Consider the following 20,975-nt stretch of genomic DNA (forward strand, 5'->3'; position numbering starts at 1 on the left):
ATTTGGCTTTTAGGATTGCAGATTTGTATATTTTTTTTCTCAAGTAGTTTTACATTATTTACCCTGGTTTTTCGACAGATAATGTCTACTTGTTCTTGAAAGTGGCGATACTCCCTTCTAAGAAGACTTAGCTCCATGTCCACCACCTAATATACATCTTGGCATTAGCAAAGTAAACAGGGTAGATTCAGATGTAGCTTTAATGATTCAATTTGTCAAACAGTTCATAGCTTGGTCTATTTCTGGCTGAGATGACAGGGTCGTAGTATAAATATTATATATTAAATATAAATATTATTAAAATATTAAATAATATATAATATTATATTATAATGTGTAATATAATATATAATATTTACTATATATATATATATATATATATATATATATATATATATATATATATATATATATATATATATATATATATATATATATATATAATAATAATAATAATAATATATATATTATATAATAATACATAATATTATTAAAATAAATATATTTGATTAAATATAAATGTAATATTATCAACGCTATCCAACAAAGTAGCACAGAAAAAACTCCAGTTGGTTTTGTTAAAATTAAATCTAGAATCAGTGATAGGGACATATTTACTAAAACTAAACGACAACTTAAATGTAATATAATTATGATCTGATAGGGAAGGGTAATCCTCAACTGCATGCCAACTGTCCATATATATTATAAGCCTTACACTTGTTAGAGTCATATCAGGACTGGAGTACGATCCATCATAAGTGGGTGAAGCCACGTCATTAAAGAGCTGCTTGAGATGATGTCCTCCATTTCTTTACTTTTTGCGTCAGTAGGAGCGTTAGATAGCCGTAGTGTGTTCTTTGATTTAAAATTACCACCGATGACACAATTAGGGTAAGATTTTATACAGTCTATAATAGACAGCTGATTATATAAAGAAGTTTGAGGGGGGGGGCAATAATTTGAAGCTATCGTTAGACGCCGGTTTTTTGATAGACTGAAGCGATAACACATTCATTCGTTGACTGTTGGTAATTTAAATCACTTCTGGGTGACTTTTTTACAAGTAGAATTTCTTTTCTTCGTCAAACATGGAGAAAGCTCTAAACTGATCCGTGGCACCAGACCTGCTAATATACGTCTCTTGAAGTAAAACAAAGTCGGGATCTGATTCTAATAGAGATCTTTCTAACTGTGAAGATACCGCGAAAAAATATTGGAGGTTAATTTGCACGAATTTAAGGAGTTAGAGACATGAATATTAGCCATGATTAAGAGAAGAGTATATTTTTAGATAGCTTCTTTTGAATTTGACTGGCGACAAGGTATTTAGAAAGTTCAAAGGAGACATGCGGCTCGAATTTCATATTCTTTTTGTAACAAGATTCACAAGATGGACGGCAGGAACAAGGGTTGGGGCGATTTTCATAGATACGGTTTCCCATACACCAGGAACAGGCTTGAGATCCCGCACACTTTGATGTTGCGTGACCACACATGGGCTTCATCACTTTGCATAGCATTTGGATTGAATTAATTGTGTGATTAAAATATATACGAAATTACAACATTCGTCAATATACCGAAAAGTGATACTACTACTACTACTAATAACTCACTGCAGCATCAAGCCGCCTGAGGCAAACACAGCTACGCACGCTCCTCCTCCAACCTAATCTATTTAAAGCCTTCCTTTTTACACCCTCCCAGGAAGTTCCCATTTCCTTTAAATCCTTATTTATGACATCCTTCGTGAAAACAAAGAACATTTACACTCTGAGAATTTTAGCGGCGTTACCCCCCCCCCTTTTGGAAAACGGTTTAGGTGCTTTGGTAATAATGTTGTGTATCGTTTCGTTGAATTGTGTTTTAACATAGTATTGAAAGTGTATGTTTGTTTTGCTTCTGATCCTCTATGTTGACTAATAACCAAAAAAAAACTTTTCAATCGTTCCTTTCTAGATATGTACTCAGCTCAGTGAACAATTAGAAGAGGGGCGTAAGATTGTTGATGAAGCTGCCAAAGTAAGTCTTATTTCTGTTTTTATTGCCCTCTGGTCAATTCTTTCTTTGATTTTATTTCTCATTAATTTGCATGATCAGTACTTTCTCAAGTTATTAAAAAAAAACGATAGGAGTAAGATTGACTTGTGAAAATTTGTAGACATAGGTACACATTAAGCGGGATTGAGAATTTAGGGCCACCGCCTAAGCTCTTACAGACCTTGCTTTTAATTCTTAAAAAAACAATAAACAGTTCTTTCTTGCTCTTTTGGGGTTTGTTTTGAACTCATGTTTTTGTAACATGGCAAAAAATGTGTTAGCTTTTCATCGTTTCATCAGACATAGTACCAAAACTGACCTACCATTTACCATTTTGCTTCAACCACTGCAGAAAGGAATCGATGGAGGGCTTTGACGGGATACAACCCTCGAACAGTTCTATCTAAATGAATATGTTGTTTTGAAATGTTGTTTTGAAGTACTCCTGCTTAGACTGTCCCTCCTTTAGATACTTTGAGTCTTGGGAACTGTAGATTATACCATAAGTCACTTTTTGATAGTTAAAAAATGAAAATAAACTTTCTTTAAATTTTTTCTTTAATGTAAAAAGTAGTGTTCCTCGGATCTTAGATAAATTTGGAACCCCAAGGCTCTTCTTAAAGAAAAACTGCCTTGTAACGAAAAGTATATTTTGGTTGATGGTGTTTGATGAGCACAGATGTTTAGTGCTAAAGTGGAAGAGAATAATTAGGTGAAATGGATGAATAGTTATAAGATTTGCCAGCTGTAAATTTAAATTTGCTTTAATTACTGATTTAGTTGGTCCAGGTTTTCCAATATCGACAGTTTCTAAAATTTGATGTGGATGGAAGTAGTATCCCCTCACTGGTTTCTGGAAGCCAAATAGGGGTAAACTATTAGAGCTACTAGCCCCTCAAGACGTCTTTACGGACACCTGGGCAATACTGTAGGGCGCGTGTATAGTACACCTACGTCATAGGAAATGTTTTCAGGTGTCTTTTACGTAATTGGGTTTGGGGGTTATGCGGTCGCGTCTGACTTTGCTTCAATATTGAAAAAGAGTTCAATGCGTCAACGTCAAGGACATTATTCTTTAGAAATGGATGTTTTTATTCTATTGGATATTGAAGTTGCTAACAATAGCGAAAAGAAATATAGAGTGAATAATGCTGGAGTAGAAACTACAAAGGGTTGCCGGCTAACCCTAAAATGGGACGAGATGTTTGTACAATATAATATATCATTAACAAGTCGGAATAACAGTCATGCTTTGCAGCAAAAGTGAATATAATGCATATATCAAGGAGGCACACTCGTGCCTCTATAAAGAGGTGACCCACGACAATGTTAAGCGATCTTCGGTTCCAGTGGTCGCAGAGGGATGGGGAGGGATGCATTTCGTAGCCCGAGCTCCAACTAAGAAACCTGCCAAATTTCATCCCCCTCCAACTTTTCCTTCATGGGGAAAATCTGGCCGAAAGTTTCGACCCGTCAACCCCAGCCCCCCTTTAACGTTGTCCGATCGGGCTGAAATTCACAAGTTAAGGTCCCCTAGGGTCCAGGAGCTTATCCGCGAAATTTCAGCAACCACGCATTAGGAAAACGCTGTTTTCCAGAAACCACGCATTAGGTACTTAATTAACGCATTTCTCTCCATAAGAGCCCATGTTAATTTGAAATTTTTAAAAGTTATTGAGAAGTTATATTTACACACATGCAAGTGATTAGCTCAGTCGGTAGAGCGTGGGACTTTTAATCCTCGGGTCAAAGGTTCAGGTCCCTTGCGGGCGGTTTTTTTTCACAACATCAAAAAAATTTTGATAACACCTGGACAGCTTATCATTTGAGAGATAACAGAATATTAGCTTCTTATGAGCAAAAGAAACATTTCGGTCATTCTATCTATTTTTTTTCTATTTTAGGAGAGATTATCAATCTTACAAAAGAAATTAGGAGAAAAAAGAAAAAAGGTATCAGCCATTACATCGTTCGGAAAATGCTTAGGAGCATCTTCGACTAAATCAAGAGGTACTTGAGAGATTGAGAGATAACAGAATATTAGCTTCTCATGAGCAAAAGAAACATTTCGGTCATTCTATCTATTTTTTTCTATTTTATACAATGATTTAAAAGCGGGGGGGGCGGCATTCACCCAAGTTCCTCTCCTAATTCCTGTACGAGGAGTACAGGAATTATTAAATTACATCCACCATGGATTGTAGAAAAACGTACAGAAATAATATGAAAAAAACTTCGTTTTCTTAAAGAGTTAAAGAGGCTGCGTCCCAAAGTCGAACCTTAAACGTACAGGAATTAGAAGAGGCAGTTGGGGGGCTGCCGCCCCCCAAACCCCCAGCTTTTAAAGACTCTTTTGTACAGGTTTTTTTTGTGGGGGGACTTCATTGTTACTAATTACTAGTTTCGGCGCAATGGTTCTCCTGTCCTCTTGTGTTTAACATTTTCGAAGTTATTCCATTATTCATTCATTTCAATTTTTTGTTAATTAAAAGAGGGCCTTTCCGAAGCCAAGAGCGGGGGGTTAGCAAAAAAACAAAAAACCTGTAAAAAGTCGTTGAATCGAGGGTTTTCATCATAAATGCTAAGAAATTCACTGTAAGTATATCCGCGACATCAAAGAATAAAATATGTATAGTGCGTAAAATTGGCAACTTTTGGTCGATGAATCTTGTACTCGATTCCAATTTTGAAAAATAGACTTAAAACTTTTCTCAAGAAAGTCTTTAACGTGAGGCGCATAGAACCTATACGGTAGACCAAGGGGATCAAAAATTCAGTATTCTCTGCTGTTTGAAAGATGCATAGCCAATGCACCGTCTTCAGAGTTGTTGGGATACCATTAACAATGATGAGGATATTATTAACTCTTTGAATATGCTCAAGGAAATCCGAGGGTATACAATAATATTTGTATTTGGACAAGTAAGGATCCAAATTGAATACATTGACTATTTGATTTGTGTTCATGGTGCCAATTCTAATTGAACACTGCCATCAGGGGAAATTTCCTAATAGGTTCAAATTGATTTAGTGAGTTTACTGCAATACTCTGCTCCGATGGTTTAGCCAAGATACACTCTAAATGGAGTGTCCCCGTTCGAACAGTAGTCATTTTTGAGTACCGGACAATTCCAACAAAATGATGCCATTAGTCTTCGCAAATATTTGTTTGACACTTTCAGATAATTGTGAAACTTCATCTAGAGCTTGTATTGTCAGTTCATATATAGTCCTGTAGTACATATAAAAGGATAAATAGCGGAGTGGAATTCCATTTACTTTACATATAAGAGATGAAAGTCCGAACATTTCAAATTTATGTGGAGAATTTGTTCATGATCTAACGGCACTATTACTTTTTACGAAAGCCAAAGCAAGTTTTGAAAAAAATTTGTCCATTGATATATGGAGAGCTGATGTAGGTACAAGTACCCGTAGCAATATGTCATTGATTCGTTATCGTATGAAGAACGAACAATTTGATGTTATCTCCACTAGCTCTTAATTTTTAAATTGCAAAAGCAACAGAACTCATAATTCGTTGTTTTTGTACATGAAGTATTGCCAAGGTGAGAGAGACTGTCACATCAGGTACCTTGCCAACTACTTTTCGTGAAATAAAATTGGACGGAGCAGGTTTTAGCTTTATATCAATGTTAACATTGGGAGAAAACCATTTAGGTATATTAAACGTCTCATGATTTATTTTCCCAACCAAGTGTAAATCTTTATGTTTTTTTGCATCTCTAAGTATATTGCTACGGTCAGTGTCCGTTTTATATTCATATCCAGTAGGCGTACCTGTCAATTTCTTATCGGTCACTGAAGTCTTCAACATGAATTTTATACAATTTTCATAATTAGAAAGATTATTGCTTGTGCTCACCAATGTTCAATTTATGTAGACACTGATTTGCCTAGACAAGCTGTGTAGTACTCATTTTTCATTGGATACCGCTTCGGTTGCACATGGTTCTTCATAGTTAGATTTATTGACAATGACATGTAAATCTGTAAATGTGTAGGTCAAATCTATGAAGTTATCTTCCCTGGGATAAATTTGAAAACGTTCATTTTTAGAGAGCGCCTGTTGTGGATAAAATTGTTCATAGTAACAGTTTTTTACACTTTCTTTCTCAACTCAGTCGTGTTTTACGCTCATGTCGAAGAAGAAAAAGAAAAGAAAAATTATTAGATCGAAAAACTATTTCTTTTCCTAGAAATGGCATATATACCAAATAAAGAAGCTCATCCTTAATTCAACTCATCTCTAAATCTTTTCAATGCAGAAAATTTTGATGTGAGTGTAAAATAGTAAAATATGTTTACTATGAACAATTTTATCCGCAACAACCGCTCTCTGAAAAATACGGTGTTAAATGCTAATTTAATTTGGTTGAAAAATAAACATCAAGTGTTCTAGTTGTTACATCTTAAGTTGCTGACCCGATCCTACCTCCGAGGGACCTGACGGAAGTGATACATTTGTACTTTTAAGCAAGACATCTAGAATTAGAATTAGCCATTTTTCCAAAGTAACAAGATCACTCTCTCCACCAATTAGTGACTAACAATAGATATCGCTATTTACAAACTTACTCTTTCTATAGATTGATTCATGCCATTGTCTTCAGTTTAATTCATTAATGTATTTAACCCGTCTTGAGCTCTTTGTATATACATTACATTAACTTTTAGCACAAATTATGTTTGTTCCTCCGACTTGAATTTGCTTAATTATATATCATATAGCCCAAACTTCTCGTCCGATTTCCATAACTAAAGAATAATATCATTGATGTTAACGCACTGAACTCTTTTTCAATCCTGAAGCAAAGTCACGCGCCATTGCATCATTCTCAACCCAAATTATATAACACACCTGAAAACATTCCCTATGATGTAGGTATACCTTACACACATGCTATATTATTGCCGAGGTGTGCTTAATGACGTCTTGAGGGGTTAGTAGCTCTAATAGTTTACCCCTATCTGGCTACCAGGACTTAGTGAGTGGATACTACTTAGGTACCTAAAAACAAAGGAATGATGTTGGCTATATTAGGTAACATATCCATATTAGCTTACCTAGCTAGCCAGTCGCATTTATGACTCAATTTAGCTTTAAAAAAGGAGTTAACCATGTGTCTCCCAAATTTAGAAACACACCCACTTTACCATAGAAATTATATATTGGTTATTGTATTATTTGCTTTTTTCTTTCTTTCTTCGGGTGCCTCCCTCTCTATTTTTAACTGTTAATGTTTTGTTTTAAATCTCCTGGTGACTGTGCCCAAGTAGGGCCTTCTGTGAGTTCATATCAGATTTAACCTGAATGGCGGATGTCAGTTTGAAAATACGGTGTTGGATACCAATTTAATTTGGTTGAAAAATAAACATCAAGTGTTCTAGTTGTTACATCTTAAGTTGCTGACCCGATCCTACCTCCGAGGGACCTGACGGAAGTGATACATTTGTACTTGTAAGCAGGACGTCTAATTGATTCGTTTCCAGATTTCATCTAAACTTGGTTTAAAATGAAGGCTAAGTTCCTTGTTGCACTTTTTCACGCTTCGTCTGTGTGTCTGACTGTCTGTGCGAGGTGTTTTCCATGGGTCTAGGGAGATTTTTGAAGCCAAACAAAACAACTGGTAACCAAAACAAAAATTGTGCAGATGATGAAATCTATAAAAAGCAGTCTTCAATTTACTCATTTTATCGTTGGCTCGTCCTATGAAACTTATATATGGAGTTTTCTGACTTTCTGCCAAATAACGATGAGAACCGTGAGTCGTAGCTTCTAGTTTTTGCCCAAATCGGCTGCTCTGCAGATGTGGCCCATTTGTCACAGTTGGTGCAGCATTTCCTGGGGTTGTAGCCCGGAAGTTTTGGTTTCATTATTATTTCCAAATGAAACTTCTGAATCTATATCGTGTATTTATTCCTGCCGAATTCAACTTGGCCTTTTAGTCATCTACCAAAAATAAATTATCACATAAGTCAAGTTTTTCGTTTGACTAAAAATAAGTTACTACAAATACTGAATAAGTATTTGAAGACTAAAAATAAGAATCATTAAATAAATAGTGTCAAGTCAAACATTTAGAACTAAATTAAGATAATTAGGAATAAAATTTACCAGCATTAATTAGATAATTAGGAGTTGTCTAACAAAAATAAATTAGCACATAAATCAAGTTAACGTCAGCTAAAATTAACAAAGAACGAAGACGTAAAATAAGTAGCATTAAGTAAATGGTGCCAAGTCAGATATTTGAAACAAAATTTAGATAATTAAGAATTAAATAGTTTTGGTACTTGGAGCTTTTGCTGAAAATTGTTCAAGCATAGGGGCGGAAAATTTGCTTTTTTGGGAAGAATGTTTCTTTCCCGCAACTGGAGTCCAGTTTAGTTTGTTTTGAATGGCAATTTAAACACTAAACTAAGTGATCATCGGGAATTAATTGTAGATAATTGAATAAACTAAAAAAGATATTTAAAGGAAAAGGTGGACATGAAAAAGGATCAGTAGTGCTAGCAAAATTAACTCTACAAGCCAATTACTCTATTGCTCTGTTCGACTCATTTTCGAGGAAAAAAAGGGCTTGGCATGAAATGGTTTACTTGACTTAAAGCTCTTGCTCGGCAACGTCGCCAGCGTAGAGGGAACCAGACGTCAGCGCCATTAATTGTCTCTAGAGTGTTTTGTTCTGGGCAAGGTTGAAGCTTCATCGGGGTCGATGTTCCTGATAGTGAGTCGACCGCGGATAACCTCCGCCCATCTTGTGCGAGGTCTATTTCTTCGGCGTTTCCAGCTGTTTGAAACTGAAGGTGAGTTTATTTAAAGGGACCTTGTCATGATTACAAACAGTTCAATAATGGTTTTTAACATTTTTAGGTAAACGCAAAAGAACGCTGCGACGCTTGTCAATGTCAGCCCCAGCAAAGAAAGGCATCTGATTCCGAAGTCGTGTCCCTTGCGAATTTACAGAAGCACAATCGGGAACTGGAACTCGAGCTCGCTCAGACGAAACTAGCTTTGGTTGAATCTCAGTGTAAAAACCAGGTACTTGTTCGTCAATTCGTTAACTTATTTTATTCTGACATTGACAGAATTGACAGGGGCTGATATTGACAAGCGTTGTGACACTTGTCAATGTCAGCCCCAGCAAAGAAAGAGGTTTGATTCTGAAGTCGTATCCCTTGTAAATTTACAGAAGCCCAATCAGGAACTGGAACTCGAGTTCACTCAAACGAAGCTGGCTTTGGTTGAATCACTGTGTAAAAACTACGTACTTGTTCGTCAATTTATTAACTTGTTTTATTCAAAATTTATTATAGACATTTCTTCGAGGCTGTTATATTCTGAGGGTTGTGACTCAAGATTTATTAACTATAAATTTGTTTCCAAAAAGACATGTTCATAAAAGAAGATATTTAATTTTTATGCATATATTCTAACATATGTACTACAGCGCATCCCACTCTTCATGGATAAGTCGTGGCAGGGTGACAGAGGACTTCAATGTGAATTGGTTTAGTATCCATCGATCTTCTCTAGCTTAAGAGTTTTTTAGCATTCAGCGCATTTTAGGCTAATCGAATTCAAACATTTCAACTTTTCAGACAACGGATACCTCGACTATTGAAAAAAAAATATTCAAATAAGAAAATTTGAGATATATTAGAACGGTGGTTCTGAAGGCAAGCTCCTAGAGATACCTTGTTTGTATATGATACTGGTAACAAATAGAAATTAAATTTAAAAGGTAAGTTTTTCCTAAGGAGAGTAAAGAGCGATATTACAACTTCAAACGAACTGAAATGACTTTGAACCCTGAACTGAATTTGAACCCTGAATTTGAACTAAATTTGAACGAACTGAACTGAATTTGAACCCTCTGCTCTTTATTGTATGATTTTATTTTCAGTATTAGAGGAACAACTGCTTTGACATAAGAGCAATGTCACACACACATACAAACTTCAGAGGGGAGTTAAAACAGGGCCCGTGGAAATATCTGAAATATTTTTCTAGTAACCCAACGTTATGTTTTCATCCTTTGCACAACATGATGCGATCTTTTTCGATTTTTTTCTCTTGCGAGGTTGGTCTTCGCCATTGTTTGATCAAAAATACTATTTTTTTACAAAAAAAGAAAATATTTTTTTCCTTGATCAGCTCTTGGGCTTTCTTTAGTATAATTGGAAATTATTAGAAACCAATTTTTTTTCGAATCAAATTTTTTAAATGAGGTTATTATCTAATTTTCTAAATATGCATGCCTATTGGAGCAAACCTGAGAGAAACTGTAAACCAGGTAATTAAAAATTATGCTAGTAAGATCTGGGCTGCGTATGCCTCCCTGGCTTCAAACGTTTCGTACTTGAGTAGAATTCACCGTTTTCAGTTATATAATAGCCTAACTAGTAATTAAAAATTATGCTAGTAAGATCTGGGCTGCGTATGCCTCCCTGGCTTCAAACGTTTCGTACTTGAGTAGAATTCACCGTTTTCAGTTATATAATAGCCTAACAGTTCCTCACTTTCTTGCCCTTGCTCCTGTTTGGTTTTTTCTTAATTGTGGTAAGAGAAAGCAAGTTGATCCCCTTTATTTTAAATTTGAGAAGTATTTAATGAAACTTCCAACTTGGACAAGTAACTCTTTTGTGCAAAAAAAGTATCAATTGGTAAACCAAGCTGGGATTATTAAGAAGGGAATTTGTGATTTCTCTAGTGAATGCCAGAAGTCTTCCCATTTTTGGTAATTTCTGTTTGTCCCTTATTTGTAGTTGTAAAAGTATGTTTTTTTTTATTTCTGTTGTTTCTTTTTTGTTTTTCTTGATTTTTACTCTGTCTTTTTCTGGGCTTTCTGCCCAGTTTTTTGTGATGTCTTATAAATAAAATGATGATGATGATGATGAATTAGGCAATTTTTTTTTTTCTTTATTTCCCTCAAAAAATGAGGAGTAGGGCCTACGCTACAATATAATATAAAGAAAAAACAAATGATAACGCTTACAATCAAAACCTATCAAATATTTATCAAATGCTTAAAAAAAAAGATACAAAAACACTTGCTAAATAGTTTAGCCTATAAATCATGACGAGCCGGAACTGTTACTAAAAAACGGAAATAAGTTGTGGCCTAAAAGGTTAATTTTCGCCTTTTCTTCGAATGTTTTATATTTTTTCTTTATACAGACTACAGGATCCTTCACATTAAGCTTTAAAACAATCTCAGTGTTACTAAAAGAAAGGGGGAAACCAAGTAAAAATTTACCAAATTTAAAATAAGAAACTTTAATGGGCCAAAGATCAGAAGGTCTGAAATTTCGGAAGAGGAGGGACGGGAACAATACGTGAGGCAGAGCAACAGCGCTATACATACGACCAAGGACGTCCCGACGGTAAAAACCCCGAAAACGAATTAAAAGACCAAATGCCTTGCGTAGTTTCATCTGAACATGCTGAACCAGGACTGGTTTAAAATCTCTTCTAAGCAGCATAAGGTAATCCCAAATAAGTGACTATTGGCGACGACTGAAAAATAACACCATTGCCGCAATCGAGAGTCGCCCTGACATTATCCTCTAAACAATTTACAACAAAAATTGACATTTTTCAAAACTGATAGAAAGGCCCAAACCTTTTAAACAATTAATTAAAGTATTAAAATTAGAAACAAGACTAGACTTGGACCGGCTTAGAAGGATAATGTCATCAGCATATGCAATGTAAGACAGATTTCGAGATAATGAAACAAAAGAGCAGGAAAGAGAATTAAGGGCAGTAGCTAAACAAGAATTGAATATATAAGGAGAAATAATTCCTCCTTGTCTAATTCCTCTACCCACTTGAATTAATTTGGACTGAGATGAAGACGAACTCGGACAGATACGGATCTTTAAATCAGAATACCAAGAGCAAAGGACTCGTATGACAGCTAGGGGCAATCCAGCATGGATTAAAGTGAGCAGAGCAGATGCATGAGAAATGTTATCAAAGGCCCCTTTGATATCAATCAAGAGGGCGTATAGCGGTTGACCAGAAATTCTCGCTTCTTCAATAACTTTGCTGAAAGATGTATGGGCGTGGTCACATCCCAAACCTCTCTTGAAACCAACTTGATTAGAACCAGTGTCAAGAATTTCAAGAAGATCCTTCAAACACAACTCAAACACTTTCCCAATCATAGAACCCCTAGTAATTGGCCTCCAGGAAGTACAAGATGACAAGTCTTTTTTCCGGCTCTTAGGAATAGGCGTAACTATGCCAATATAGAATGACGATGGTACTAAGCCAGTAGTAAGTAAAAGGTTGAAAAATGCCAGTAGAGTAATAAGAAAAGAAGAAGGAGCAAGTTTGAGGTGATTAGCAAATAAGCCATCATGATCCTTAGCCGACTGCGCCTTTAACATTTTGATTGCTCCACGTAACATATCCTCAGAAATCCTGTAATCAGTTGAAAATTTCTTCAACCTTTCATCTAATTGCAACACAACACTGTTAGAATCGTACGAAGTCGACAACTTAGAAAAATAATTTTCCCACTCTTTTAGCGATGGTGTGGAATTAGTATCAGGCATGTTAGTCCGCCTATTGCCTCGGAGAACATTCCAAAGGAGATTCTTGTCCTTGTCGTTATCAATGTTTGAAGAAGCTTCTTCTATGACCAGGTTATTATGACGACGGAGCTCCGCTTGGAATTCGGCCTTTCTCTTTTTCCTTAGCAAGAAAACTGGATGCGAATCTCTAGGCTTACCAAGCGTCCGCCATTCCCAATACGCTTGTTTAGCCGCCTTATTAGAATTTACCAAAAAAGGATTGAGGCTCCAAAAAGGTTTCTGCACGCCCAACCTTATCCTATTAGAAGGAAAAACTGCCGCAGCACCATACTTTAAGCAATGGATTTGCTAAAGTATGGTAATTTTGTTAAATTAGGTCTGTCCATGATACAAACTGTCTCGGCTCTGATTTTTTTTAAGGCTAGCAAGGCGTCGTTAGATCAGTCTGGAATAGGTTGGTTTGTTAAAGAGACAAAACGTTTGGGCTTTATCAAAGTAGAGAAAAAAAATTCAATTGTCCCGACAAGCAATAATCCTAAAGTAGAGTTTATCATTTTGACCCAATTTCTTCTCCTTGACCGGGCCAGCCTCGATCTGGTTGATGAAAACAGCGCGGAATTATCCTGATTGAAAAAACTTCTCCAAAATAGTGATATTTTATGTGCAATCGGTCAGTCTCAGGAAGCGACAGTTTAGTTGAGAGATTTCTGTACAACGTCAAATGATTGTTTTGATGAAATATACGATAAAGTTTACCGCTATCTGTTTCATGTTTTATTAAACATGTTATGAAACCTTCTTTTCTTTGCTAATAACGTATTAAATGCCAAAAAAGAGACTTGTTTTAGAAAATTTTCGGAACCTTAATTTTAACATGGTATCTTAAGCTAAAGTATATATAAAGTATATATAGTATAAAGTATCAGTTTTCATTCAGAGTTCAAGGAATTAACAACAAAACCAGATTTCATTTCTTTCGGATAATTAAATAAAAAAAACTAATTTTTTTAGCTGAAAGTAAGGAGCGACATTAAAACTAAAAACGAACAGAAATTACTCCGTATATAAAATGGGTTATCTCCTCCGCAATCCCTCGCTCTTTACGCTAAAGCTTTTAATTGTTTTAAAAACGTAGAAATGTGGCAAAGAGTCAAACTTTAGCGTAAAGAGCGATGGATTGCGGAGGAGACAACCCATTTTATATACGGAGTAATTTCTGTTCGTTTTAAGTTTTAATGTCGCTCTTTACTTTCAGCTAAAAAAATTAGTTGTTTTTTATTTAATTTCTGAACGTTTTTGAATTAATGCATGTTTTGTTTTGGCTCTCCCCACATAAATTATTAAAATGAAATTTGTATATTAATTCTTTTTTTGGATAAATGGCTTTCTCTTAGTTTTGATCAGACGATTTTGAGGAATAAGGGGTGGAGAAGGAGGCCTAGTTGCCCTCCAATTTTTCGGTTGCTTAAAAAGGCAACTAGAACTTTTAATTTTTAACGAACGTTTTTATTAGTAAAAAATATACGTAACTTATAAATTAGCAACTTACGTAACAAACTTTCATAATCTTATATTTTTATTATGTACACAAGGGGGTTTGTATCCTCGTTAATACCTCGCTCTTTACACTAAATCTTAAGTTTTGTCCCAATTCTTTAAAAATGACCCCTGAATCAAAAAGGCCGTAGAATAAATAGTAGAAATTACTAAAAATACTTTAGCATAAAGAACCCCTATTTTTAGAACCCCTAATATGTGTAATAATCTCTGTTCGTTTTAAGTTTCAATGCTACTCCTACCTTTCATTTGAAAAAACGTTTTCATGATTATTTTTCATTGTTTTCTTACAGTAATGCTAGAAAATCATGCGCCCTTTTCCTTGAATTTTTGTTCCCCCATGACAGATTCTTCCAAGGAAAGATCCTCCAACATAGCCCCCTCCCCTCAGCCCCACCCCCCAAACAAAATAAAATCCCCTGAAAACGTCTGTACACTTCCCAATAACCATTACTATATGTAAACACTGGTCAAAGTTTGTAACTTGCAGCCCCTCCCCTAGGGATTGTAGGGGAGTAAATCATCCCCAAATAAATAGTTATTATGGTTTTCGACTATGCTGAACAAAATGGTTATCTCAAACTTTGGATCCGTTGACTTTGGGAAAAAATGAGCGTGGGAGGGGGCCTAGATGCCCTCCAATTTTTTTGGTCACTTAAAAAGGGCACTATAACTTTTCATTTCCGTTAGAATGAGCCCTCTTGCGACATTCTAGGACCACTTGGTCGATACGATGACCCCTGGAAAAAAATAAAAAAAAAATAAAATAAATAAACGCACCCGTGATTTATCTTCTGGCAAAAATACAAAATTCCACATTTTTGTAGATAGGAGCTTGAAACTACTACAGTAGGGTTCTCTGATACGCTGAATCTGATGGTGTGATTTTCGTTAAGATTCTATGACTTTTAGGGGGTGTTTACCCCTGTTTTCTTAAATAAGGCAAATTTTCTCAGGCTCGTAACTTTTGATGGGTAAGACTAAACTTGATGAAACTATATATTTAAAATCAGCATTAAAATTCAATTCTTTTGATGTAGCTATTGATATCAAAATTAAATTTTTTAGAGTTTGGTTACTATTGAGCCGGGTCGCTCCTTACTACAGTTCGTTACCGCGAACAGTTTGACATCCATGCTTACATTTAGACAAATTGTTTAACTAACTAGTTTAAACCAAGATTGAAATAACGTTTCTCTCTCGCGTGGCTTTGAGCCAATATTGTGATTTTTTTCGAATGGTGAAAAAAAGGTCTTATTGCTAATTAACGATTCTGGATCAAATCAAGGAGTGATAAAGGTTTTACATTTTGCACTTTGATAAGTTTATAAGGGTGTAAAAGGCAGTCCAAACACGAGAGGCCGAGAAAATGCAAAGTGCCCAGTTCTTGCAAGAAATTAATTTTAAACTGGATTTATTACCGGTGCTTTCGCAGAAAGTTAATACGATTCCTGAACTTTCGGATAGCATTCATGCCATACAAATACAGTTAAGTAACATTATTACCCAGTTATCTAACAATGATAAGACAAATGATGAAATTAAAAAAGAGCTGGAATATGTGAAATCTAACCTAGCAGTCTCTTATGAACGAGCCAACAAGCTCGAAGCAGAGCAGAAAAGAACGAATTTAATCTTCTATAATTACACCCCTCAACAACTCGGCGATTATACTCTGAAGCAAGAAATAACGGGGCTATTAAATCGTACTATGCCGTCTCTCGGAATAAATCGAAGTGATATACGTGACATTTTTAGATTGAAATCAGGGCCGATAGTAGTAAAGCTAAACTCAGTTGAAATCACAGACTATATTTTCAGAAACAGCTCCGTATTATGAAGGTTTGGTTTATCGGTGGCTCTGGATTACACAGCTATACAAAGGGAGGCCCGTAAACATTTAAAGGAAATGTTGACTACTGCGCAAAATGATGGCCGTGATGCTAATTTACGAGGTGACAAACTATTCATCGAAGGCCGAATATTCAGGTATGATGGAAATTCAATAGTCGAGATTAAGCGTAATTTGAAGCCAGTACAAAATTATGGTCCACCCTTTAGTGCTAGGCTCCCAAATGATCCCAATAATATTCCGATGAGGCTAGTTAGTGATGCCAGTGATAGTGATACTGAGACATTAGTGCCATCGACCAGCACTCCTCAGGCAGTATCGACAGCTAAAAGACCTGCTAGTGCTATTGTCAGCCCAAATGACTTGTTTCGACCAGGTACTCGTAATGTAGCACCCAAAGGAAGCCATTCGCCAAGAAAGAAGTTTAATGAAAGACATCGTGGTGGTTTTTTACGTGATTTTTATGACAATAAACACCGAAGTGAGTTAGCGGATATAAATAATCGCACTCGTTAGTATTATCATGTTGCCTTTCCCCCGACTAAGACTAGTAACGAGCAATCTCAACCAAAGGCTAGTGATGTTAACGTGCTAACAGAAGGCGTAGAAACATAGGATATAGAGGGCCATATACTGAGTCTAGTGTCATGGAGCATACAAGGATTACGAGATAAGTTGACCTATTTATATGACGACTTATTTTCGTTTGATGTGATTTCGCTTATTGAAACATGGATTGATTGTTCTCCTATATCACCTCTCCCCGGGTATTTCGTTGAACAGACAGTGCGTAATGTAGCAAGAAATAATAGACATTATGGTGGCATTTTGGTTTTGGTTAAAGCATCTGCTATTGACGGCTATGAGAGAATTAGTAGTAGATCTGAAAACTTGCTTTGGCTGTCTATTTATTTGAAATGTGGGAAGCAATTAATTTTGGGTATAGTGTATATACCTCCACAGAATAGTTCGTACAATCGAGAAAATGCTTGGGAAATTTTAGGAGAAGAGTTTTCGTTAATACAAGAAAGTTATAAAGATCTGGATTGTGTGTTAATGGGGGATTTCAACGCTTATACCGGCCTGGAGGCTGAGATCCCAGATGTGTTGATCCCAGATTTAGGTGATTTTGTCCCAATTTGTTGTAGAACACCACGAAGCAACAAGGATGAAAAAAGAAAAATAAATGTATGGGGAAGAAAGCTCCAGGCGTTTTGTGGGGAACATGGTCTGATGATTGCGAATGGTAGGTTTGGGAATGATAAGGGTAGGGGCGAGTTCACTTGCCTTTCAGGTCCAACTCCAAGTGTTGTAGATTATGTGCTAATTAATACGCAATTTGTACCTGATCAATAAATATGGGAGTATTAGATTTAGTTGGATCTGATCATAGAGCTATTATGCTTGAGGTTAAGATTGGGCAGTTTGTGAACCACGGTTCACGAGTAAGAAATTTCTATAATGCGGATTATAGAAAAATAGGTTTAGAAAAACGAATTAGAAATGATTTAACAGATAAAGATATTGAGGCATTTAGAAGGGAGCTCTTGGACTCGCATGTAAAAAATAAGTTGAAAGCGTTAGAAGACAATGAAAAAGATGCACATAGTGTAATTATGCTGTTAAATGAAATAATGGGTAGTTGTGCAGAATCATGTGGCCTGACTAAAAAATTAAAAAAGAATGAGGGATATTTTGACTTGGATTGCAAGTTAATGAAAGAAGAAGCAAAATATTTATTAAATCGTTTGAATGAATTTGATAGCGCGGAAGATCAAAGTCTAAAATTGGCTAAATATAAAGATAAAAGAAGAGAATATAAAAGTTTAATAAAAAGAAAAAAAAGAGTACGAGAATAAGAAGAAACTGGATATAGCTGATGATTTTAGAAATAAAGATTTTAAAAAGTTTTGGAGATATATAAAGAATGATAGTGGAAGGAGAAATGTTAATACCCAGGCTGTTCCGGAAGCTGATTCATGGCCTGATTACCTAAATAATTTAGAAGGTGTTTGTGCAGATCTTCAGGAGGTAGCGTATACCACAGAGATGGTTATTTATCCCGTGAGAGAACATGATTACGATTTAGTGGGTGATGTGAATGGCCAAGAGATTAAGTCAATATTTAAGAATTTAAAAGGTGGTATTGCTGCGGGTGTTGATGGTATACCGATATTGTTATTTAAGAATTTTCTTTCCATTTTGATGCCTATAATTGTTCTTCTTTGTAATAAGGTGTTAAGGTCAGGGCAATGGCCAAGCGCTTAGAAGACATCATTGTTTATACCACTTTTTAAGAGAGGAAACCCGAAGGCTCATGAAAATTATCGTTTAAAAGCACTTGTCCCTGCTTTAAGTAAGGTTTTGGAGAAAATATTAGATACCAGGCTTTCCAATTGGTTAAATAAAGATAATTTAATACATGAGGAACAAGGAGGTTTCAGGACAGGGTATGGGACGACAGATAGTGTTATTTAACACGCTCCGAAAGTTAGCCTAGGGACTCAAAAACTATCTCTCTTATTATTTGCAGATGTCTAATATTGCTTTGGTGTCTAATAAACCGCAAGATCTACAGACTCTTTTGAATCTCATAGAAGAATATTTGCATATAAAAAAGTTAAGGCTGAATACTGAAAAGAGCGAAGTTGTTATTTTTTTAAAAAGGAAGGTTGGGGACTATGAAAAATATGCATTTAAATTTAATAACAAGGACTATTTATAAGTAAAAGAAAAAAAATATTTAGGTTTTATCTTATCGGAAAATGGAAGCCTAAGGAATCACGTTGATGAAATAATTAAGAGAGGTAGGGTGGCCATGTCAGCTATATTTAGAAACCCGACGATAATGGGGATCAAAAACCTAAAAATGCATAAAAGAATATTTAACACAAAAATTTTACCCGTGATAGAATATGGAGCAGAGATATGGGGTGGAGAAACGGTGCAACAACTGGAGTCCCTTCAGCTCCAGTATTATAAAAGAGTGTTTTGTCTTCATCAGACAACTCATTCACAGATTCTGAAAGGTGATATGGGCCTGTTTTTATTGAAGCTACGTAGGTATATTTTAATGCTTAGATTCTGGTTGAAGTTAACTAAGAGTAATGAAGATAGACTAGTAAGAGTGGCATATGAAGATGTTGAAATGTGGTTTAAAAACCTCGTGGCCATCCCAAATTAAATCATTACTAGACAAAGTAGGAATGCCTTATTTATGGAATAATGGTCTTTGCTCTCATGATGTACCAACCAACAAATTTAGAAAGCCAGGTACGATTTATATTAGAGAGTCAGGAAATTCAGCATTGGCATGGGCTGGTTTTTAATTCTACAACCCTACAACATTATAATCAGGCAAAACCTAGTTTTGGGGAGGAAGTTTATTTTAAATTTAATTTACCGGCTATGATTCTACGTCGTTGGATCCAGCTTAGGGCAAATTGTCTTCCAACCCAGAACAGGCAAAAAACGTTCGACAAAAATAAAATGATAGTTGGTCCTGGTAGGCGGTATGTTTGTCCCCTTTGTAAAGTTGATGATGAAGACTTGGATCATTTTCTCCGGAAATGCCCGGTGCTCTTGGATTTACGAAATTTATTTGCATGGAATTAATTTGATGCTTCCGGGTATTCTACAAAATAGTAACCCGACCACAATATATCGAGTGGGAGTATATATAGATAAATCTTTAATAAGAAGAAAAAGTTTTATATGATTAATTTCTTTTGTAGTTAGATTAGGTACTTTTTGCGTTGAATTCTGTTTTTTTGTGCGTGTTCGTACTGTTGTTAATTTCCTTGGTTGTTTGTTATTTATTTATATTTTTGTGTGTATATGGCCCACGGGTTTTTGAAATACACTATCTATCTATCTATCTATAAGTCACCTTCAGCGTACGTTATTTTAGAAACCTTTATAGTATCCGAGAATTGTTGTTCCTTTACGTCCAAGTAAATAAAATAAATCTAAGGTTCGAAACTCACTGCGTTTTTTACCCAGTTTTTTTTTACCAAGCGTTTATTTTACCGAGCGTTTCTTAGGGGTGTATAGGATAGTATTGTGACGGGTACATGGGACGGTACAATGAAATCTTAGTGACATAAACTACGACGGCAGCTATGCAGCCGTCCACACTCACTACAATAAACGAACGGCAAAATTAACGCGTGGTAAAACACGCCTACGCTAAGAAGGTGGCCTATGGAACTAAATGGGAGGGGACACGCTCACTTTTTTTTGCCACCGATGACTGCTTATGAGTGTGCTTGTAGAGGGTCTAAAATAATAACAAAAACTAGGTTGAAAGTCATAAATGAGTTTCTTTTTTTGGAAAGGGAGAGGGCATTGAAAAAAAGCTAAATAATTTGATTAGGAAGTGCCCAGAAATCCAAGAAAGTTCAAAGTGTCAGTAGTTTGTGCCCAATTAGCTCCTGCCTTTGACGCTTAAGATACCAAAGCCTTTTAATCATAGATATAAAAAAAGTGTTAATCCAAATTGTGTGCCCTAAACTAAATACTGTTTTAACTAAATCTGAGTTCATTTACATTAAGAAAATTTCTACCAATTGGTTTTCAGAATGGCTTCGAGCCCCTCTCCCTCCCCTCTTCAATGCCTTTGTCTCCTATAAACTTATACAAATATAGAGAGGGACATACAATGTGTTTGTCATTTTGTAGAGAAGTTATGTAAATTCATCGTTTTTCAGATATTTTCAATGAAAACAGGCTTAGAATCTGTTTATGATTTATTATATAGATCTGTCATATCTGAATTTATGACCATTTGATGTTGCGACGGTAGAATAGTTATCGCCCAGTGTCTGTGCGCTAGATTATCAACAAAAAACAAAACCTTGGTATAGCAAACGTTCGGTAAAAAAACGCCGAGTGTGTCCCGGGCCGTATGCAGCTATTAAGTTGTTTTTTTGTAGAAATTTTTGAATTTTGGTAT

General features: G+C 35.6%; 1 protein-coding gene across 1 annotated transcript in view; it reads left to right on the forward strand.

Moving 5' to 3' along the window:
- LOC136035493 (rab GTPase-activating protein 1-like) overlaps positions 1–20,975 on the forward strand; it is a 285,782-nt gene that overhangs the window by 251,233 nt on the left and 13,574 nt on the right. Inside the window, exons 16-17 of the mRNA XM_065717324.1 lie at positions 1,963–2,025; positions 8,942–9,109. Coding sequence (XP_065573396.1) covers positions 1,963–2,025; positions 8,942–9,109 — 231 coding nt within the window. The remainder of the gene's footprint in view (positions 1–1,962; positions 2,026–8,941; positions 9,110–20,975) is intronic.

This window comes from Artemia franciscana, chromosome 14 (genome assembly GCF_032884065.1).
Source record: "Artemia franciscana chromosome 14, ASM3288406v1, whole genome shotgun sequence".
Taxonomy (NCBI): Eukaryota; Metazoa; Arthropoda; class Branchiopoda; order Anostraca; family Artemiidae; genus Artemia; species Artemia franciscana.